General features: G+C 35.7%; 1 protein-coding gene across 1 annotated transcript in view; it reads left to right on the top strand.

The window, feature by feature from the left end:
• The first annotated feature begins 5252 nt into the window (after positions 1-5252).
• The window catches only part of SEMA3A (semaphorin 3A), a 255164-nt gene continuing 235386 nt past the window's right edge, over positions 5253-25030 (top strand). Inside the window, exon 1 of the mRNA XM_005899613.2 lies at positions 5253-5930. Coding sequence (XP_005899675.2) covers positions 5819-5930 — 112 coding nt within the window. The 5' untranslated portion in view covers positions 5253-5818. The remainder of the gene's footprint in view (positions 5931-25030) is intronic.

Genomic DNA, 25030 nt, shown 5'->3' with positions numbered 1-25030 from the left:
ATTTGAGTTGAGGTGGAGACACTCTGACTTAAAAACAAAACAAAACAACAACCACAATAGCAAAAACCTACACAGGTATTTCCGTGTCATATTATTTCAATATATTAATATTCAGGAAAACTGCGTTCACTTATCAGATAATTGAATAAAGAAGCTGTAGTGATTCTGCTCCTTAACTAGGTGAAAAAGGAAAAATCCCATGTGCAAAACATTTTGAAATGTTGAAAAACATGATTGATTTAAGAAATTGAAAGAAAAGAGAGACTGTGGAAATGATAAATCCCATTCCTGTAACTAGATTTTAGCCACTTTTGGCTGCATAGACACTAAACATAAACAAAATTTTATACATCTTTTTTTTTTTTTTGGTCACTCTCTTCTGTTCCCCACACAAGTGAAATAAAACTTGCCTGCTAGCCCTGTGATTCAAATCCTCAAGGAAAGAGAAGCTATCGTTTTACCTGAACACTAAAGAGCCTCCCCCTGCAATTTCTGATACCCCTTAATTGTTTAAACTTTTTTTAAACCTAAAGTCACAAATAATGTGACTGGCCAGTTTCTGAACTCCTGAGTTGATTTAACATCTATCATGTAAATTCATTGGAAAAACAAAAGGGCCTTTATCTCAAGTCCCTATTTACCTTAAATATAATTAACATTGATGTCACAAGAAAAAACATAAAACTGTTTTTTGCTTACACTGTTGAAAATTCAGTTTGGAGGAACTACTCGATTCTTTTACTGAGATCTGTGTTCATGGGTGTGTAGGAGGGGAAGGGAGGAGTTAATGCTTCCCTTGAGATTGAATTCCCTTTGGTTCTTACCAGTCTCTCCTCTCAACTCATGCTTTCACATGTGGCTTATACTAAAAGCATTCATAAGGGTCAGATTATAAAAAGTTTAATTTAATTTCTTAAATATTGCTTTTAACCTGCCACCCCCAGTTCTCAGCGACTACCACAGTAGTCCTTAAATAACTATCATTTTTTTTTTTGGCTAGAATGAATAATACATCAACTATTTAGTTTTCCCAATTAATAAGATGTCTTCTGATCTTCTAAAGAATGTTTTCACCCACACATTTCTTTTTTAGAAAAAAAAAAAAAGAGAGAGAGATTCAAATTCCCTTACCAGAAAAACCCTCATTAAAAATGAATTTCCAGCATGAGATGTCAGAGCAAGGGCAAATGTTCTACTCTGACATTTGCTATAATTCTGTTGATCATAGGCCTTTCTCATATACTAATGAAGCATTCCTTTGAAGAAAAAAAAAAGGAAATAGCAGATGTTGAATAGAAACTAATACAGTTTGTTGGTTTTTTTTTCCCTTGACTCAATTGAATAGCATCTTGGGAAGACTATGGAAATTTTTATTTGTTTTTTAGTATTTGTTTTCCTTCTTGGTGTTGTTTTGTAGGAGAGCTGGTTATCCAACGCGTTTTGAAATTCTTAACTCAGTAGTTTCTCTTAAAGAGGCATCTAGTTCTGTGGGTGGCACACATTTTGAGGGTGTTTCTAGATCTAACCCTGGTGGAGTGGGATTGCAGGGAGAGACAGGTGTGTTTAATGATGTCCACTGTAACTTCTAGTACATTTACTCCACTCAATCTTTTAATTATATCTGAACAATGTTTCTCCTTATATTCTTTTATGTACAAATATAGCAAGTATTTTTGCCTACCACTCACAGAAAGTATCAGGGTGTCTATAAACTGGAGAAGCACTTGAAATACCATCTCACAAATTAGAACAATTTCTGCTATTAAATCACAATGTTTATTACCATCTCAGTGTGTTTTATAATAAATAATAAAGTATATGAAGTAGACATTTAAAATGTACACATTGCTTTTAGCTAATAAACGAAAAGATCAAAAATACATTTCCTATGGGAAATTGCTTTAACATGTATTTTCTACGACTATACCAATCTTAATTGAGAAAGAAGAGTTAACCAACCTGTAGTGAAGTTGGAAGAGTTGCTTCTCTAGAAAATCAAGCTCACCACCCAGAAAACTGCCTGTCAGAGTGTTATACTTGGAAGTCTCTGTAATCCATCTCAATATGGAGTGAGGCGAGATTAAAAACTACAGATTTATTTGACAGAAATGTATACAACAGCATGATCACCATATTAAACACCTGCTCAAATTTGACTCTGTAGCAGAACTTAGTCACATCTGAAAACTTGAAATTTAAGAAGATATTAGGAGCTCGGTTGCAAGTAGAGTTAATTATAGCATATGATGTAGATTGTGGGTTAGAAAATAATTGAAAATAGAGATATTGCTTTAAGAGAAACAAAATAAGATTTTTCACTTGTACCTTAAAAATACAGTGTTAAAAGGTCAATATATTATTTCTGACTTTTAAAAATTTAAGTAATGCAGTAAGATCAATGGTTAATGTGGTAAATACAGCAGGCTTGACTGTGTCAGGGCTGAGTTCACATATTCTCAGAGTAGGCAGTGATGTTTCTTAGGAGGTGAATCAACGTCCACATTTCAAGCATGCAGATGTTGATAGATTCTGATAAACACCCACCCAAGTCCACCTCAACTTTGCACCTACTTCAACTGAGAAATAGGTGGCACAGTGGTAAAGAATACACCTGCCAACACAGGAGATGAGTGTTCAATCCCTAGATCAGGAAGATCCCCTGGAGACAAAAATGGCAACCTTCTCCAGTATTCTTATCTGGAGAATCCCAAGGACAGTCTTGGGATTGGGGGCTACAGTCCATAGGGTGACAGAGTCAGACACGACTGAGCGTTTACACACCCTGTGTACAACTGGGAAATAGGTTTAACCTTGATTATCCCTCACATGTTTGGTGTATAAGGAAAACATGGAAAACAACTTTATTTATCCCCAATGTCAATTGAGAAATCAGTAGAAATATAATATAACAAATACTTTGGTAAATATTTTTCAGGCACGTAGTACATTCCTTCCTTCCTCCCTGCCCTCCTTTTCTTTCTTTCTTTCTACATTAAAAAAAAAAAAGTCTATCTGTGGTCACACTTTTCTATTTTTATAATGTAATCAGTCTAGAACAGTTATACTTACATAAAGAACTTCCTATTCTACATGTTTTGAATTAAAAAATCTACAGAGAAGTAAATGTGAATTCATTAAACTTTCAAACATTTGAAAAGACCTAAAGATCATAAAAATTTCAGAGTAAGAAAAATATCAAATGCAAATAAATACATTAGAGTTTTTAAAAAAAAGAAACCTGTGTTTGGATATAAACATGGGGGTGTCTATGGTACCCAATTCTGACTTCAATTTTAAATTATTTATTTTAGAAAATGAAATAATTCTGTCCTGATTTTGTGGTCCAAAATATAGATTGTCTTTCTTCTCCGTGGAGTCAATTCTCACCCTCGTTTATCTGAATTTTACCTACAATCTTTTATTTTTCCTGGAACACATCAAAATGTTTCAGGATTAGACATTACACAAGTGAAATGGATACATTTCTAAATTTGCTTATCCTGTTTAGTTTTGACAAATATAAACTTGCTCTCCTACTTGAGGTAACAAGAGCAGGAGAAAAATAAATATTTGAAATACATATTAGTGAAAATGGCACAACTATTTAAAGTATTTAAAATAATCATATGTGATATTTCGATAGAATAATCCATTAGTCCAATCTCCTAAATAATCCCAAAGTGACATGAATTCCTCCACAGAATGAATGTCTATAGAGAGTAATCCATGGAAGACAGACAAGCCTCTTGTCATTTGTAGCCTTAATCCATTGCCTGGAGCATGAAAAGTGCTCAGGATAACAAGTGTGGGAATCAGTAAAATCAACATTATTTTTGGATTTTATTTTCTTAACAATACTGACTGATCAATAGGCTTGTGGGAAGTGACAAATACAATACGGTCTATTTGATGAATCAATCTAATGGAGTAGACACGGAATTCCTCCTCCCCTTCACCCATTCTCCCCCCTTTAAATCCTTTTCATTCTCCTCCTCCTCCGCCGCCTACTCTCAGGCAAACACAGACACACACACACAGACACACACCCACACACACTTGCGCACAGAGAGAGAGCTGCTCTTTCTCTATTGGTCTGTAGACATTAAGTAATGAAAGCTGTAGTGGCAATGCTCAGGTCATTTTTTTTTTTTTTTAACATATGAATACTAAACCACTTTCAATGAGTGTTCATGTTTTTAATTGCAAACTCACCTTCTCCTTTCAGCCAAGTAATTTCCATATTATTGCAACAGTCCTCTCCTCTGTATTTCTAACCTGTGTGTTGCACCTGGGGTGGGGGGAGGGTGCAAAGTAGAGAGAGTTGGGGAATATAAAGGGAAAATTCTTTGATTTTTATGCATCCTTCCTACACACACACACACACAGTCCTATGTAGATATCAGCTCTGAGAAAAACTGAAAGAAAAATAGAAAAGGAAATTTAAACACCTCAGACATGCCCATTTAGGAAAGAATTAGTGGTATTTGTATGACTGCATAAATACATGCGTGTCCACAGGAAATTTAGTAACCCTTCACCAGCTCATGAAGACACAGAGATACTCTTTATGTTGGTCCTTGACACCCAGCAGGGACTTTTGTGAACTTTTGTCATCCTCCTCTGATCTTTAAACCAAAACTAGGGAAGTGGCTTTAATTAATGAGATGTGATGCATTAAAAACGTTAGCCAGAGCATTCCAGAAGCTGAAAAACCGTAGATGTTTTTAAATTCTGAGTATCCTTTTGAGAATCCCTTGTTGTAATTTATAATTCTCAGTGGACCTATATTTGTCTCGAACTGATTGTTGAAATGGGCTTTACTAGGAATTTCTTCCCTGAAATTGCAGTGGGGCGGGGGAGGGGGTGGTTGATCCAAGGGGGTTTGTTGGGAGAAGGGAACAATCGCTAACAAGGCTTTAAAACCTTCAGTGGTTAAAGTTATACTGATGAAAAGGACAGACATATATATGCATATCTACATATGTATACAGGCATAAACATACATATACACATACACCACACAAGTTCAAGCAGAATTATATAATGAGCGTGAGTTGTAAATTATGTAGGTAGCAGAATTCAGATTGTTTTCTCAAAATTGCACCTAAAAATGGCTATAAAACAACGCTTGCCTTGGGAAGTAAATTTATAGCTACATGCCTTTCACAGGCACGCCGGAGGGTTCTGCTCCCGGCTCTAATCTCTACGAGATGTTTTTTGCATGTGTTGTGTGACACGAGGGAAGGGGAGTGGGTTGAGCTTGCCTGTTCTCCCATTGTCAGCCAGTCTAGTGAGTGTTGGGAAAACCTGTCTGTGGGATCTTGTGTCATCTCTCCCTACATGTGTACAGGAAAACTCCGCGCTGCTCACGGTTCCTCTCTCTCTCTCTCTCTTTCTCTCTCTCTCTCTCTCTGTTTCCCTTTCATTCTGCTTCCCCGGAGCCGGAGCCGAATGAAGCAGGGAACAGGATTAGAGTCCGCCAGCTATCAGAAGAACCTAGATAAAAGGAACTGCTTCTTAAGCACCACTGCAGCAGCCCTTGTTTTTTTTTTTTTTTCCACACAACAGTTGTGCCTCATTATCCGGTGCCTGGCTCGATTTTTTTTTTTTTTTTTGGAGGGTTTGAAGTTTCTGTGCTTCAGTGACTGTTACAGAAGAAGAGGTGTTCGTGTTGCCTGGAGGTCTTGATTGTCTGCATTTATGAATGAAACTGACCTAAATCACCTGTTACCTCCAGTTTCCAGATTGTTTGAACTTCTCTGGCCGCACAATACAGGACGGGAGACTGAAGCAGCATAGGACCCAGAGCGTCTGCAGCATGGGCTGGTTCGCTAGGATTGTCTGTCTTTTCTGGGGAGTATTACTTACAGCAAGAGCAAACTATCAAAATGGGAAAAACAATGTGCCAAGACTGAAATTATCCTACAAAGGTAAGTTTTTCTTTTTCTTTTATTTGGCTAGCTTTCTAATGCCCCGCTGCCCCCTGCCTTTTTATTCCTTGAACTCCCTCCCAACCTAAACCTTAAAACCTTGAGTTTAACCTGAGAAACCTTTGTGATTGTGTGGGTCTTTTGGAGATGATTGAAACACTTTTTTTTTCTTTATAAAATCATGCCTTCTGTTGGATATATGACAATTTAAATGCAAACAAAGAGCATTTAATCACATTTGCAGAAAAGAGCTGAATGCCTGGTAAATACAGATCCGTATATGTGATCATATATCCTGTTAATTTTTCTCACTCTACTCCTGTTAAAGTATTTTTTAAAACCACTGTTGCAACAATGGTCTCTTTGTAGATGTGAATGCCTCACATACAATAATTGTTATGATAAATTATATTTTCTTAGTTTTAGACAGTAAATGGTTAATTGTTGTCATGAATATTCAGTTTGTTCAAATCTGACAATCAGATGCTTAACATAAGCAGTAGATCATGGTTTGCCAAGAGAATATAAACTGGAAAGAACAGACTAGTTTTTCTACAGTGTTATGATTGTACAAAAGACTGTGTATTTGGCTAATTGGTGTAAAGCTAAAACCTTTGAAATATAATGTTATTTGACTCATGTACTTGAGTGAGAACTGAAGAGATACTACTTTCTAGTCGTACAGCTAGTTGTGTGAACTTCTTTTCAAAACAAAGTCTAAATTTAAGAGGGGGAATAAAAAGCCTTATCACATGGTTGGTCTGGCTACATTTTAATGTATATGCTTGTTTTTTAATGAGGATTTTAAAGAAAATATTTGTTCTACAGTTGTTTAGATAGATTTTATAGACAGATGTGTAAAATCATGCTAATGTAAATTCTAACATGATGTATATAAATTTAATGGAAGAAAATATTTATATAGTGAGATATTATTAAAATGGAATTGAAGATTAAACTGTTTTAACTCAAGCAGTTTTACTCCCTAAGGTGTTGCTTTCTTATGATTCTCAAATTTCTACAATTGGGGGTGGGGCAGTGAGAAGCTTCAATTATATTCTGTTTTTAGCCTGTAATATGAAAGAAAATTATTGAACCTCTCTGTAGAGATGTTTGTCTGCTGTACATTACCTGATGCCAGAAAATATATTCTTTAATTTTCACATGATGGGGAACATCTCTTTCTGAATACTCTAGGGTGAGTGAGGACCACAAATAAGAAAGACAGATGTAATTTTCACACTTTTGGATTAGAAAATTAAACACCTATTAATGTGTTTATTTAGATTTATTACATAAATAAAATACATTGAATTGGAGACTATATTTTGGTATAATTTTTTGGTTTTTAAAATGAGAATGAATTTTGAACATTAGCAAGCAAAATTGCAATTGTATTTATATAAGATTTTTAAAAATAATCAAATAGTAAGCATTAAATATTTAATTAAATCCCAGGTATATCTTTATATAGTAGCTGTCTTTATATTATTTACCTAGTATATGATATTATGATATTTCTGTTTTTGTCAGTTTTTGCTTTCTATTTTTATCCTCTGAGAGTAGTCCATCCAGTAATTCTTAGGTTGATGGTCCAGTTTCTCCAAGTTTATATTTCTTATGAGTGAGTTTTACATACGGGTTTAGTTCCTAAAGATGTAAATAAGTATATGCTATAATTTTGGAATAAGTTTTAGATATGACATGCCTTTTTAAAATCTACTGTACTTTAAGATACTTGTCTAAGTGCTAAATAAATTATAAAATTGAGAATTATGTTTATTTATTTTGCAGTAATTTTATTTCCATGTTAATAGATTACTCTCCATTAATAGAAGAGGCACCAGTTTTTCCGCATATTAGAAGATAGCATTTCATTAGAATAGTCTTTTGTTATACACAAATGCTTTAAACTTGTCTAAATGAAGTGAGCTGTATATATTGACAAGATGTGTACATCTGACACTGTGTTTATGAGCTCTTCTTAGTAATGGTATCCATTAGACTTATTCTGCTTGCCTTTAAACCAAAAGCTGCCTTACAACTACATAACAATCTATTGATGTACCTAGAGCTTGACAATTTGGTAAAACAAGCTGTGAAGTGAACAGCAAAAAGAATAAAAGGGATTGCCCAAGCAATTTTCTTCTATCATTTTATTGATACATCATTACCTTTTTTCTCTATATGTAGACTTGTTTTGTCAAAGCAACTGTCTGGTAACCAATTGTCAGTACTTTGTTACTAAACTATAATAGAGATTTTTTTTTTTAGTTCCTTCTTTTTCCTCCTTAATTAGATGTCAAACATGGTTAAAACATTCACTGCTTTGCCCTTAAAAATATTCTAGCATGATTCATGAAGAGTTAAATCCCTGCCAACTCTAATTTCCCATGGTCACTTGTTTTCAAAGATCCACCATTAAGTTAACTCTCTCACTGCTCAGGTTGCCAAGACAAAAAGTTTCAGGCAATCACTGTGCTTACTTTCTACTTGTCATCTTGTCTGATAGGAGATAAAAGAGATTTGATATGTTAAGTGAGAGAGAAAAAGAAGTAAAAAACAAGAAGTAGACTTTGTAGTAGATGTATACACATATCTAATAAGGTACCTCTTTATTTTCTAGGGAAAAGTAATAGAATAGATGTTTTCAGGACCATGTGGAGAAGTGATAATATTAGAAAAATGGGGTATGCTCACTTTTCCTCTGAACCAATCTGATTTAGAATCCTTGTGGGGGAAGCAAATGTGAGAACTCTATAAATCTCAGCAGTCACATACAAATTATCCTCAAGAAACACTCGGTCAGAGATAGTTTTCCCTTCCTTAAATTCATAGAACATAGCTAAATGTTAAAACTTTTATTTTTAAAATCAATGCATAACTGTTTATTTCCCCTACAAAACTACTGAAATTTCACTTTTCCCATGAAATACCAGAACATCATAAACTTTTCCTTTTGGAGTGTGTGGTACAATGAAGACTTCAGAAAAACCTATGAAAATCATACGCAAAGAAATTAGGTTTGGGGTTTTAAACAAATGACAAATGTTCCATCACTCAATGCAATGAGCTTTTCTAGGACATTGTGTGCTTGAGTTTTAGTAGAAATCAAAGACATATGCCAGTCTGAATATGATGGTGATCATGTGACTCCAAAGATTAAATCAGTTCCTTTAACTTTACCTTCAATAAAAGACTTAATAAATAGTACTTAAATAAATAGTAGATTTTTCAGAGACTTTCTTCTCATATTTTGTAAAAGTTTCTTTTCACAGTCAAATTGTATAATTGTTGTAAGAAAGGGGTTATTAGATAAGTCAAAATTCTCAAACATGTATTTCGGATATATGATGATGTTAAACTAAACATTATGAATCAGAATTTGCAAAGCATTTTTTATTTGCCATTATTCAATACATTATGACCACTTCAAAATTTAGTTAGTATGAATAATGATTTACTAATTAAACTTGTTGACTTTTCAGAGATTTTGATTACTACTAACAAAGCACAAACATATATGCATAGATATATATATATATATTCAGGAAAATAGATAAATATATATTCAGGGCAAAATTTATGTTAATATTTTAGTGTTAATAAAAGCAGTCTTGGTAAGTTGTAATAAAATGCTTTATAAATAAAATTTATATTGGTTTAAAAGACAGTCACACATTAAATTAAATGTATATGTATTTTAGTGGGCATGAACATTTTGAGTTTCAGGAAAACCTTTCAGAAAGATCTCAAGTATTCGAATAATAATATAAGATGGAATTTGCCTTGTATTGGAAATCTCCTCAGAGATAAAATGGAATGTGTCTATGAAAAGTAAGGGTAATATATAAATATTTTCACAGAGCAAAGATGTTATAAATTCTTTGCAATACCTTTTCTCCAATAGTCACTGCATATTTGGCATCAGGTCTCTTTTTTGCTGATTCTCATTTAGCATGGTCTTTTCTTCTCAAATTCTATTATCTGTACAAATCATCTTTTGATTCTGACATCTTCAATGTAAGCACATGGAAAAGTTGAACTTTTTATTTATCTACTCAACAAGTATATCCATGCAGAATGATAAAAAATCAAAATAACATGCTCAGTCTCACATCTTGTGATTCAGTGTTGATCAGGTCATATGAGAGCTAGTGAAAGTCTCAAGTTGAGGCTTCCCTGTTTATAGCACCAACCAGATTCAGTGTAACTTTAGCAAGTAAGAAAATGAATGAGACCACAAATCCATCCCATGTAAGACTAACCCACCAACTTCTGATGATGAGAGGCAGTCTTTAATAACTTAAGGAAACCTGAATACTGAAGAGATGAATTCTCCAATTCTAACTCTTTTAGGTTGTTGTTTCTTTTTATATAAATTATATTTCCTAAACTCAATTATTGTCAGTGATATGAAGTACCTAAATATTTAGGTAACTAGATAGAAGTATAGATATAACTATAACTGATTTTTCTCTTATTTTTAATTAACATACATCAGTCACACATGATTTAAAAATATGTTGTGATTTTCAGTCAATTATATTTAAATTCTATATTTAAGAATGAATGCTACTGAAAGATTTGTCAGGAATAAATTTAATTTGAACCAATTCATACAATTGCATATGTTCCCAGTAACAAAATAAAAGTTAAACTGTTGGCTACAGAGCATAATCCATTTATGTTTAGTGTGAGTATATAATTGTATTTCAGATGTGATCTTCGATAACATAAAGTTATCAAAAAATTAAAGTCAGCTGTAAAAAATTTTGTGGCTTAATTTCTTATCCTGATTATTCTCATTTAAACTTCAGCTACACACCTATGTATCAGAGCTACCAAAATCATAATATCATACACACCTTTATATCTTTTTGATGAGTTGTAAGATCTAAAATCAGGCTATTTTAAATGAAATTTATATTTGAGCATGTTCCAGTCTTCCAGTAATGAAGTAAAATTTTAATTAATATTTATCTAGCAATGTTCATTTATAAAGCCATGATATTATATCACAGAGACATATATTAATTGATGAAGACATTGTACTTCATCATTAAAAAAAAAAAACTATGATAAAATGATCCATTAATGCAAAGATGTAAGTAAAATCTCCAAAATATATGATATATCTAAGTTTAATTCATGCCATGAAAGCTTATTTTAAAAAGGCCAGCAGTTGTAAACATAAATTAGAATCAGTGAGTCTTGGGATGAATTTTACCCATCAAGACTTCTAAGGTGCTATTTAAAGGAATTACCATGCTTTGCAGTTCTGTGCTTCTGCTAATAGGTGGCACTAGCAATTTGTGACAGTTCTTTCATTTAGTTTGGAGAATGGGCAGGCTGCTGAGACTAGTACACACAGAGTAATGTGGGGAAGCCAAACTTGGAAAAACTGGAGTAAGAGTCAAGCATGCACAAAGTAGAAGCATTAGTTAAAACAGGATTTGCTACAGAGTTTGATGTGCTGTTTGCATTTGTTGGTACATGAGTGAGTGAGTAACTGAAAGCCACTCAGTTGTGTCCGACTCTTTGTGATTCCATGGACTATACAGTCCATGGAATTCTCCAGGCCAGAATACTGGAGTGGGTAGCCTTTCCCTTCTCCAGAAGATCTTCCCAACCCAGGGATCAAACCCAGGTCTCCCACATTGCAGGCAGATTCTTTACCAGCTGAGCCATTCTAACCCTCAAAAAGTAAATTTTTATAACCAATAAATAAATAAATAATGTAATATAACTTAAATGAGAATTTACATGTGAAATTGATCTGTAAAGTGTAAACAATCATAAGTGAAGTAGTGGTATGAACAATCAGAATAATGAAAGGGCAGTGTCCTGTGGATATACATAATATATATGTGTGTGTGTGTATGTGTGTATACATATATATAATTATTTTAAGCCGGAATTATAAAATGGGCTTATCAGGAATGAGCCTGCCTGCCTGTGGCCCACTATTGCCATCATTTACAATTGGAGAGTAGCTAGTTGAGAAAGTAAAATAATGTTTAGAAAATTATAATCAGTACATTTTAAAAGAATGACTCCTCTAGATTTGTAGGTTGTTTTAAATTATTATCATAATTAAACATACCAAAGAATCAATAAATTCTCTCTGACCCAAATAAGTCTAAATGTCTCCAGTTACTATCTCTTCTATTGCCAAGACATAAACATCAGTATAAATAGAGAAATTGCCCACTATTTCCAAACAGTAACAAAGCTGGACTCTGTCAAACCAAGGATAAGAGGATATACAATTTATACTTGAATTAGGGAATGAAGATAAGCAAAAATAAAATTCTGTTGATACATATGAAGAATGAATTGGTCTTAGTATTTAATACAAGCTTAGAGTAAAACTGAAAGGAACCACAAATTTAGGGAGTTTTGTCATCCCCTGAATGAGTCATTAAACCTACATTTCCAGGTTTCCTTTGCTTGAAGAGAGATGGCATGACAAACAATGTTGACCAAACCTTTACAGTAACTTAATTTGTCGCCACAATCATAAACATGTCTTTGGATAAAATATAACATCACCCCCTTGAGTCTTCATCAGCAAGCTAAATGAAGCTTAGTTCTATTGAAAATGTCCAGTGAGTTCTTTAGTCCGTAAAACTACTTATGTGGATCATCTTTGTCGTGTCAGTTTGAGAATTTCTCACAGGCAGGTTGTTTATCATTATAGTCTCAAACACTGGCACAGTCACTCATTGAATGAACTTGTTCTTCATCATGTATACCTTGTTTCTAAACACAAAATATACCTGTTTATAAAAGAGTACAAAATTTAAAAATTTTAATAAATAATTCATTATAAGTGAATTGTAATTGTAACATGGTAGAGAAAGTAAATTCAGTGCCAGATACTAGAATAGGAGGATATCAGAGGAGGCATTCAGATGTGCACAAAGAGCAGCTGCTGCTGCTGCTGCTGCTGCTGCTGCTAAGTTGCTTCAGTCCTGTCCGACTCTGCGACCCCATGGACGGCAGCCCACCAGGCTCCGCTGTCCCTGGGATTCTCCAGGCAAGAACACTGGAGTGGGTTGCCATTTCCTTCTCCAATGGATGAAAGTGAAAAGTGAAAGTGAAGTCGCTCAGTCGTGTCCGACTCTTTGCGACCCCATGGACTGCAGCCCACCAGGTTCCTCCGTCCATAGGATTTTCCAGGCAAGAATACTGGAGTGGGTTGCCATTGTCTTCTCCAACAAAGAACAGTGGTATCTCCATAAACAACGTCTCCCCTGAGCCAAGCATCAGGAAGACTGCTGGAGAAGTGCATGGGAACCTCCTCCAGTATTCTTGCCTGGAGAATCCTATAGACAGAGGAGCCTGGCAGGCTACAGTCCATAGGGTCGTAGAGTCAAACACAACCGAAGCGAATGAGCACAATTAGCCAAGCTTATTTCAGCACTAAATCAGAAAGTGTCTAGGGCAATCTTTGTTTTCCTGCAAGTAGGAGATAGATAGTATTTAATAATACATGCATCTTTGACCATTCTAGGAGGAAAATTATTTCATTTCTTTCAACAAATACCTCTTTTTCCTTATTATTATTTCTCAGTATACACAGCCAGTAAACAAAGTGAGTGAGGTGATTCTAAAACCAAAAGTGGTCAAAGATAAAATGTCTCATTATAACTCTCACTGTGTCTGAAACTTTGTGTAGAACAAACCCATCCTACCAAACAAAGTTGAAAATATAATCATTTAAAAGTTTAAATTGACTATATTTCACCATCCATACTTTTGGGACAATCCTGGCTTTGCTCTTGACAGTTTGCTAAGATTAGTGTTGCAGAGTCTTCCTTATAAGTTTCCTCTTATCCTTGATTCCACTCAACCAGAGCTGCAGTTACTCATTGCCCCTTGCTTTTCATCTCCAACTCAGCCTCTGGCTTTGTGTTCTGTAGCCTGAGACCACTGCCGACTTCCACCCCCAGCCCTTGCTCCCAAGCACCTTCTGCCCACAAGAGTAGACATGAAAGGAAAGAGCCGCAGGAGTCTTTGTTGAAGTGTGAATGTACAAAATGTATGTTGAGTCAATTGTTTAAGATCCCAATCTTATATAATTGACAGCATGAGAGAGAATAGTAGGCTACTTTCCTTAGTCAACAGTTAGAACTGGACATGGAACAACAGACTGGTTCCAAATAGGAAAAGGAGTATGTCAAGGCTGTATATTGCCACCCTGCTTATTTAACTTATATGCAGAGTACATCATAAGAAACGCTGGGCTGGAAGGAGCACAAGATGGAACCAAGATTGCCAGAAGAAATGTCAATAACCTCAGATATGCAGATGACACCACCTTTATGGCAGAAAATGAAGAGGAACTGAAAAGCCTGTTGATGAAAGTGAAAGAAGAGAGTGAAAAAGTTGGCTTAAAGCTCAACATTCAGAAAATGAAGATCATGGCATCTGGTCCCATCACTTCATGGCAGATAGATAGGGAAACAGTGGAAACAGTGTCAGACTTTATTTTGGGGGGCTCCAAAATCACTGCAGATGGTGATTGCAGCTGAAATTAAAAGACGCTTACTCCTTGCAAGGAAAGTTATGACCAACCTAGACAGCCTATTGAAAAGCAGAGATATTATTTTGCCAAAAAAGGTCCGTCTAGTCAAGGCTATGGTTTTTCCAGTGGTCACGTATGGATGTGAAAGTTGGACTGTGAAGAAAGCTGAGCGCCAAAGAATTGATGCTTTTGAACTGTGGTGTTGGAGAAGACTCTCGAGAGTCCCTTGGACTGCAAGGAGATCCAACCAGTCCATCCTAAAGGAGATCAGTCCTGGGTGTTCATTGGAAGGACTGATGCTGAAGCTGAAACTCCAATACTTTGGCCACCTGATGCGAAGATTTGACTCATTGGAAAAGACTCTGATGCTGGGAGGGATTGGGGGCAGGAGGAGAAGGGGATGACAGAGGATGAGATGGCTGAATGGCATCACTGACTCAATGGACATGAGTTTGAGTGAACTCCGGGAGTTGGTGATGGACAGGGAGGCCTGGCGTGCTGTGATTCATGGTGTCACAAAGAATCGGACACGACTGAGCAACTGAACTGAACTGAACTTCCTTAGTCCACTTGAACGTCTATAATTGAGACCTAGAGTATACAATAATGTACAGTGCTTGACTTTACAGTCTTAAAAATATATGTTAGTCTTGTGACAAGGTAGACATATCAATAGGAAAGGAAATAATACGACTACCCAGAGTGCTGTTACATGCAATCATAATTATTCATGTTTAAAAATGATTGAGTCCTAGTCCAGATCCTTCAGGACTATATTTGGGGAAAGCCAAAACAAAGTTCTTTATGCCTGACATCAAATCAAAACTTTACAAGCACTTATGAGTCTTTATATATGTGCAGAAATTTAAATTTCTATCTTCAAATTTGAAATGTCAAGAGAATGAACTCTGCTCTGTTGTAATCATCCTTTAAGAATCAGTTTAAATGAATGTAAGTTTTCATGGCAACCCACTCCAATACTCTTGCCTGGAAAATCCCATGGACAGAGGAGCCTGGTGGGCTGCAGTCCATGGGGTCCTGAAGAATCGTACATGATTGAGCGACTTCACTTTCACTTTTCACTTTCCTGCATTGGAGAAGGAAATGGCAACCCACTCCAGTGTTCTTGCCTGGAGAATCCCAGGGACGGGGGAGCCTGGTGGGCTGCCATCTATGGGGTCACACAGAGTCAGACACGACTGAAGCGACTTAGCAGCAGCAGCAGGTTTTTATTAACTGTGAAAACTTCAATTATTTACCAAAATGTTAATATAAATAATAAGCATTTCTTACTTGTATTTTATATGTAAGACAAACACAGAAAACCATGTGAGGCATGGAACAGATTTCTTCATAAATAACTAAATTCTTGGATTAAAGTGAGTATAATGGGACTTCAGAGAAAGGTGGTATCACACTTAGCTAAAAGCTTCAGGGAGTTTTGTAAAATAAGGCATAAAGAAGGTGGACCTTAAAAATAAAGAAGTTTTTGAGAACACAGAGGTAGAGAAAAGTGATAATTACCACTATCTAAAAGTATTTGGGGGTGTTGTTTTTTAGGAAAGCAATATATTTTATGTAGTATGTAATAATACAGTTTTATACATATTAATTCAAATGTGATATGGAAACAAGTTTGTCCTTTAACAAGGGGAACTTAAAGCTGCAGCATGTCAAGCCAGGAATGTCAAGGAGTTAACAGGTGTTTGCCAATGTTTGACTGAAAATGATAGCAAGACGGACAAGTGCACATCCTTGAAAGACTTTTCCATGGTGGTCACAGTGGTCATTTGGGCCTATCCATCTCTCCTTTGAGATTTGTCTATAAAGTATATGAGATAAACTTGTCTTTAGCCAGTGGGGTAAAAAAATATTGTGTTTGAAAACACAGTATAGAAAACACCATGACTATAGTTTCTTGAAATTATAAAATATACTGGGTTAGAATGCAGGTTTCTTCCTGTTCTCCTAGTTAATTCCTATTTTTTTTTCTGTTTTGCTCTATTATTTGTATAATCAACCCACCAACAAGTTTTGAAAAGAGCATGGGTGCTAAGTCACTTCAGTCACGTTTTTGTTCAGTTGTTAAGTTGTGTCCAGCTCTTTGAGACCCTATGGACTGTAGCCTGCCAGGCTCCTCTGTCCATGGGATTCTCCAGGCAAGAATACTGAAGTGAATACCATGCCCTCCTCCAGGGGATCTTCCTAACGTAGGGATCGAACCCATATCTTTTGTCTCCTGTACTGACAGGAAGATTATTTACCACTAGTGCCACCTGGGAAGCCTTTGAAAAGAGCAATTGTTATCCTATAAATCATATTTGTTTTTAATATCAAGACATCCATATCATCTATATGATGAACCTCAGCTATTAAATTGTTCCCTTTACTGTGTATTCCTGTTATGTGCCATATAACTTTAAATCTCAAGTCACATACTGCATACATTTTAATTTGCTTAGTCCTTTTATTGTTCAGGATGTATCTCTGACTCATTTAAGAAAAAAACTTAGTTTCAAAACAAAACAGGCTAGTAAAATCTTGGCACCATTCATAATATATTAGAGAAAAGTTGTAGATTTGTGGTATTTTGCAACAGAAAATGCAGAAAGTGTTATTATGGAATTTTAGTCATAATAGAATAATCCCTTGTACTTGCGGAATTATGTATTGATGAAGTGCTACACAAATCACTGCGTTTATATACAGTCCATATGTATGTGTATCCATAACAAATACAAGAAAAGTTAAACCAAATGATTATTTTTCTATATAATGGTTTAGAAATTCTCAACATCATGGTTGAGAATTATGAAAAATGAAATGCCAATCACTAGAACACAGATTGAGACAAAAGGCATGGGAGACCCTCTCCCTTTGCTCAGTGGCTGGTCTTGAGTAGTTCAGAATTGGCCATGATCTTCTTTTTTTTCTTTAAGTTTTTATTTTATATCAGAGTAGAGTTGATTAACAATGTTGTGATAGTTCCAGGTGGACACCAAAGTGAGTCAGTTATATGTATACCTGTATCTATTCTTCTTCAAATTTCTTTTCCCCTTAGGTTGTTAAATAACATTGAACAGAGTTCTCTGTGCTGTACAGTAGGTCCTTGTTGGTTATTCATTTTAAATACAACAGTGTGTACATGCCAGTCCCAAACTCCCTCACTCTCTCTTCCCTCCACCTGGCCATGATCTTCTGTCCTTTAATAGTTGACCTTACCTGAGCATCTTCTGCTGTGCAATGCTGCTGTTCTCTGTTCTCTCTTAGGCACTAGTACATTGGGAAGTCACCAAGGTGCCCCTTTCAAGTCCTTCCACTGAGGTTTCTCAGCATCTTGGCTCCAGGTCATGTAGTGTCTTTGCTGTAAAAGCAGGCACAGAGTGTTTTCACTCTCAGGTCCTTCTACCTCCAGAGTTCAGTGTGAGCAGAGCACACATCCTGCTAGTAAAATAGTCTTTCATCTTTCCAGATCTGAAATCATCTTTTAAACTGATTCTGGCCACCTCACTCTACCCTTTTTCTCTGGAAGTACAAAGTCTTCACAACTTTTTTATCCTATCTAAGTAAATCTTATATATCATTTTGAAAACAAAATCTGTTAATTTTCCCCTGGGAGTATAGAGAAAGTTTTTAAGCCTCAAAAATTAAAAACCTTTGTATCTCTCTTGGGAAGAGGGTAGGAATTTTTCATTTTAGCAGGCTAATCTACAGAAATTAAATGACAATTTCTTAATTAACTAATCTTGTCACTTGAATATTTCAGTCCTGTACACATTGATGTTGGTCAGTTGTTAAGTCGTGTCCAATTCTCTGTGACCCCATAGGCTATAGCCTGCCAGGCTCCTCTGTGCATTGGATTTCTCAGGCAAGAATAGTGGAATGGGTGGCCCTTTCCTTCTCCAGGGGATTTTCCTAACTCAGGGATCAAACCCACATCTCCTGCAATAGCAGGCAGCTTTCCCACTGAGCCACCTGGGAAGCCCTCTCCTCAATACACACACACACCTGAATCTAGACATTGTGCTTAAACAGAGAGTGTGGATCTCATATATTTTAGTCAGAATGTCTCAACTTTCCATCAATAAAATATGCTGATTTAAGGACAAATTAATTTTCTTGACCCTTGAGCTGTAGAAGTGTCTTCCAAGTGATGACTGGGAGGGGAAGCCCAGCAGAAAGCTGTCAACTGGAGAACAGGAGCCAGTATTGCACAGGGAGCTCTTCCCAAGGCTGCCCAACCACCTGCCTGGGAAAATTACTTTCCCAGATGCTGTGAGTTCAGGGAACCAGTTGCTGAGCCAGCTTGGGGCTTTTGCATGTACCCCTTCCATATAGCAAATGCCATAGAATATCTGCACTAGGACCTCTCACAGAGAACTCCAACTCAACTGGTTTGTTCAAAACTGTACTCACTGTCCTCCCTGCAAAGTTACTTGTTCTCAGTTTCAGGGAATGTTGTCATTTTGTCCTAATTATCTGTACCATTATCATCTTCGCTTTTCCCTTGCTGATTCTCCTCATATCTACCAGCTTCAGTGTTTTACGGAGTCTCCCTCTTTAGTTCATCCCTCCAGTCTTTCCTATTCTATCCTCCAGGTTAGGTCAGGCTCTTATTACTTGCCCTATTTTGGCAACTGCTGCTGCTGCTGCTGCTAAGTCGCTTCAGTCGTGTCCGACTCATCTCTTCTTTCTTTCGTTACTGAGTACAATTATTTCTGAAATTCAAATCTAATTACCCCATTCCATGTTTAAAAGTTCCTTCTGATTAAAGCCCATATTTCCTAGTTTGACCTACAAGAATGATTAACCTAAAGTAGTCTAGGGCATAGAGGGAGCTATTTGGAGTTCCTGCAATGATTCACACATGAAGAAATAAATTCATGCTATAATAACAATCATGACAATGAAAATGAAAAAGAAAGGCTGGAGATGAGACACACTAAACACATAGAAAAATTGGGTTTGGTGATTGGTTGTATGTAGGAGAATCTGGAGAATTTGAGAACAGTACATTTTAAATGCCAGCAGCTAGCAGTGTGGTACAACAATTGATAGTATCTGGAAAGTGAAATTGTCTTCACCTTGCAGCCCAATAATGCCCCAGTATACTACTCCCTCCTCCATGTCACACCTGTGACCTTTCTGGTGGACATCCTCCCACCCTCTAAACTGTTTACTGACCCTGCCCTCTCAAACAAACATCACCTTTGTCAAGGCTTTTGAAGAGGCAGAGAAGTAGGAAACACAGTATGGCCCCTGTCCTGAAAGTGAAGAAACTTCACTTTCAGAAGGGGAAAGGACACAGACTTCCATCTTTGTAGGATCTCACCTGCTGTCTACCCATCTTATACTGCCAGTCAAGTACAGAGTCTTGTACATGACTGCTCCCCACTAAGTACTCCTGGAATGAGGTGGTTGAATGAATACATGAGGAGGTGGCTGGTGATCCTTCCAGGTGAGAGAGCCAAGGAGCAGAGGTGAGATCACACAAACAGTGGATTTGAGAACAAAATGTAGCCCAGTTTAAGTTAAAGGGCTGTAAAATTGAGTAGTAAAATACTTGATTGGAAGCAAAAGCATTTAAGGCTGAAGAATCAGTCCAAATACTGATAAATAGTAGGGAATTTTGAAACAAGAGTTTACAGAATTTAAACTTTAGATTTGTATAGCAAGTGATGAAATTATTTAGAGTTTATAAATGAATGGCATGTGCAAGACATCACTTTAGCTTTCCTGAAACCTGAGAGTTGGCCTTCAGTTCATAATTATGGAGTCATCATCTGAGAAGTGGAAATAAGATTCTGTAATGTGACTATAGCTCAGATTGGGCTTCACAGCCTTGTTTTCCTGATGAAGACTTCATATGTGGGGGTGTAGCTCAACTTATTTAAACAGAGCAATATAGTTTCACATGTCCAGTATAAATGCAAGTTTTATTTAAGAAAAATGCAGATATTTATGATTTCATGTAAAATTTTAAATTACATTAAAAATATTCTATGTTACATACTAATTCCTTCACTCTCTTAGGTTTTTGGCAAAGTGGACATTTAGAACTTCTGACAATGAATGATGCATGCGTTTTACTCTGTCATGATGTCACTATTTAGGCAAAGCAAGATATCAAAGGTGATTTTTTTTATTCCAGATCACTATATTATGTGAGTTTATCATTCTTTTGATCACTTTTTCTCTTTTGTCCTGGACTGGCAAGCAGAGGTTCACCATCTTTGCATTTGATTCTAACTAGATGAAATTAGAAGCTGTGCTGTAACAGAGCAAGTACTCCTGAGACTCAAATTCCCCATTAGGCTCTCACACACTGACCTGGAGCCATGGGGTTTGCTTACCTGCACTCCATGTTCCCCATGGTCAAGAGAGTCTCAGCCTTCTTTTTATTCCTGAGGCACCTATTCAGAACAGAATTAAGGTCCCCTTTGCTCACTCTAACAGAACAGATGTTCTCTTTCTACTATTCAACCCTATAATCCAGACAGCTTCTTGAGAAAGATTTCTAGCATAATAACAAATGAGACTCAGTGACTCAAACAGTTTCTTTCTGGTGCACGTGAAATCTCTTTACAAGACAGAGTCAATGTCCCGTGTGCCCACTGTTTCATCAAAAATGAGATTAATACTTATCTGATTGGCTTTGTTCTTTAGCTGTCAAATGAGAAAACTGTCTACTCTATGACAGTACCTCTGTTCACATCTATATGAACATTGCACACTAGTTCTGAAAGAATCTGTTTAGTCTGTTCTAAGCAGATGCCATATAAGGGAATGAAATGAGCGATGGTATAGCAATTTGCTTCTGTATTACAGATCTCAGTCTATAATATTGAAATGTACCATAAGTAACATATACTAAGGGTCATAGTCTCCTGAATGGATTCTCCATTGTACATATTACATCATCTTTTTCTTACAATTTAGTTTTCTTTATAGAGCTAATAGCAAATTTATTGCATTTTCATATTTCCTAAAGAATAAAATTTCACATTCTTGGAAGATACAAAATGACAGCACATATTCAATTAAAAATTCCATACATTTGATCATGTATGTTGTCATTATTTAGTATTACTGAATAGCAAGTCATGCTATGTTTAAAGAGTTCAGGCAACTATTTGTTGGCCTTTTGAAAATTAACAGTCTTTTCAGATTTAGCTGCTAGAATAAAAATTTCACCAGTACAAGAAGAATCAGAGCATAGCAAAGAAAGGAGTGAATTGACTCTGGCATTTTCTAGATGAGGACTCTGGCATGCTTTTTAGCCTCAGCTTGCTCTTTTCTAGCTTGGAGAGAATATCTGCTTTACAGTAGCTGTTACTGGTATATTGACAATACATGTGTAAGGTGTTCAGTCAGTGCTAGGTACATAGAAGATATTCATGAACAACTAATTCCTTGAGGCAGATTAATAATTGCATAGGTTCTAGATTACAGTGTTTTGCTCATTCAGAGTAGGTATACATGCATGTATTCTCTAGCTATTACACAGTTTGTGAGTAAAATTTGTGTATGATAATGACACAAAGAAAATCACAATTGTATTTGTAATATGCATCTTTCAAAGACATGTAGCATTAATGGTGTGAATTTTGAAAAATGTGAAGTTTCGCAATGTCAACTGGCTGGTCAGTGTAGGGGAAGGTTGTGTGAAAAGCTACTGTTGCAAGTAAACAATTGTAAAAATAAATTGTAAAAAGTGATGTTTAACGTTAGGCCTTTCAGTCTTACATAGGTGACGCTAAATATATTGGTGTTGATCTATCGCCTGTCACAGTTTTAAATGTGGACTCTCTCTGAAGTTATACATAACACTAATGGGGATGAAGGTAGACCTGATTTTTAGATCTTCTGGCTCTGAGTACTTAGTGAGCCATGCTGAGCAAGGAAGCACCTGTTTCTAAAGTAAGGAGTTGTCTGCATCTCACAGACTATAAGTTCCAATTTCTGTTTTCAACATGAACCAACATGAACCAATATTAAATCATTCATTTAATATTCAGTAAAATAACCAGGAAATGACTAGTTTTATTAGCTCTTGTACTTACAGCATATCCTCTCAAATGGCGTAATGCTTGTCTTGAATATTATTTTGTTATGACTTAGACCATGAAGACACAACATCTTTCATGACAACCTAAAAAGTATTGAATCCACATAGGAATTAACACAATATTTCCATTTAATATGTCCCTGAGTCTGAATGAAGCATTGTAGATATAAAGTCTTTTGGACCAATTCTGTGAACCACCTGTGATGGCAAATAACCCATTTATTTGGAAAGAGGATATGCAGTCACTCAAGAAAATAAACTTGCAGTCTGAAGCTAGTAAACAGAATGAAGAACATGTTGAGAGTAACTTAAAGGGGCTTTTGTCTAACAGAAGACACTGGGAAGCCAGACTGGGAAATATAGACGTTATTAGAAGGGGAGGTGACACTAACCACAGTTGGCTTTTAAAGGATTTTTCTGGAAGGCAGAATTCCTTTGGAAAACATTTTATGTCCCAACATGAATAAATTTCTGAGTTACTCTAGACAAAGATGAATTTTATTTCTTTGTGGCTTTAGCCATATTACAATGCTCATAAACTATTTTACCTCATGCCAGACATGTGGAAGCAATCAGTATATGTAAATGATATGTGAAGGTGAGGTACAGTTTTAGCTTAAAAACTTAGACTGTCTGTGGTCATAAATTATAATCACATCACAAGGAGCTACTTACCTTTTAATGGTAACTTAAATGTAAAAATAATCAGTGATAAATTCTTAAAACTGCTTGTGTTTTCTTAGTTAAGTACAATAAATGTAAAATACAGTGCTACTTTGTGCTGTTACATTATTTTTAGGACACAACATTTAAAGGCAAATATTTTTTACCTTAAGTAATTGTTAAAATGTAAGTAGCTGTAATTAGACATAATTACGTCTATCCCTGAAAAACTACTTTTTGCTAAGGGTTACATTTAGATTAACTGCAGTTGTCCTTTATTAATATTAATCCCCCCCTTTTATGTTAACATGATATCAATTTGTTTTTTGCCTATAATATACTTTATATATATATTCATATGCTTCATAACATTTTATAAATTTTGAACATATAAACCTGAATCAAATCTTGTTGCAAAGGAAATAGATATCATTAAAATAAATGTTTCCCTTTCTTTGAATTCAAAACAATGAAACTCTTAGTTTCAGTATGATGGTACTGTGCCTCTTTAAAAATATTTTTACCATCTGCTCTATATAAAGCTGGATATTAAAATAACAGGAATTCAAAGTAGTGTTACTAGACACACATATACAACGAGTAGAGGGAAATAAAATAAAGTAAAATAAAATAAAGATCAGTATTAAACATTATCATTTTTTCAATGAAAAAAACCACAAGATCATATTTTATTAGACTGAAATCAGGTTGATATGCTCCTAATTTACTCATAGTAAAGCAAACAAAACTCATCCTAACACAGTTCCTTGAGTGGACCAAGAAACAGTCATTATACAAAATATTTAAATATAATTCACTGATGTAAGCAAGAAACAGTCTCCAAACCTTGGCTTTATATGTCATCCTTCATTCAGCAAGCATGCATGTTCTGAGCCAGGTTCTCTGACAAACTAGGAAAGAGATAAAAGACACACTTCCATGCAGAAGGATCCTACCCTTCTGTATCAACACAGATTACTTAGAGTTTACTATATCATTGAGCTAATTAAAAAAAAATGTGGAAATTTTACAAAACAGAATCAATTCCACAGAGTACATGGCAAATGCCAGTTGCTAGTTGAAGTTTATTTCCTAGTGGAATAGTAATATGAGGAGAGGAGGAATGACTAGGGATAGAGAAGCATTAACTAAGATGCTGGATGTGAAAATTCTAAAAAAAAAAGACAAATTCCTTAACTCAGATGCATGTGCATGTGTGCTGTTGTTGTTGCAGTTTGGTCTAGGGTTTTTACTGTAACTCTGATTACTCAGTACATATTTCCATGTTATTATGCTCTTGTTTCTTTAAATAGTATTCTTTTTCTCATCTAAAGAATGTTCTTTCAAAACAAACTCATTTCAGATTACCAAGAATTTGTAAGTGTAAGTATGCACCAATCACTATAATGACTACTATGTAAAGAAAAACATAGAAAGTTAACCCTGATTCTCAAGAACCTGACAATATAGTGCTCACTAGTATACTAAGCAATGTTCAGGCAATTAGTCCATCATTTAAATATAAGTCAAATGCTATGAAGTTTAGGGGGGACAGTGGTTTCTTGATTATCTATGGTATAGTATTGATTAGGGTTTCCCAGGTGACACAGTGGTAAAGAATCCGCCTGCCAATGCAGGAGATACAAGAGATGCAAGTTCGATCCATGGGTTGGAAAGATTCCCTAGAGTAGGAAATGGCAATCTCCTCCAGTATTCTTCCCTGGAAAATTCCATGGACTTCAGGCTACAGTCCATGGGGGTCACAAAGAGTTGGACACACACACACTTGCTATTGAGCATGGAGAAAATATTATTCCACAGGGAGTTAAAATTAAG

Source organism: Bos mutus, chromosome 4 (assembly GCF_027580195.1).
Source record: "Bos mutus isolate GX-2022 chromosome 4, NWIPB_WYAK_1.1, whole genome shotgun sequence".
Taxonomy (NCBI): domain Eukaryota; kingdom Metazoa; phylum Chordata; class Mammalia; order Artiodactyla; family Bovidae; genus Bos; species Bos mutus.
This window is presented reverse-complemented; position numbering and strand designations above follow the sequence as displayed.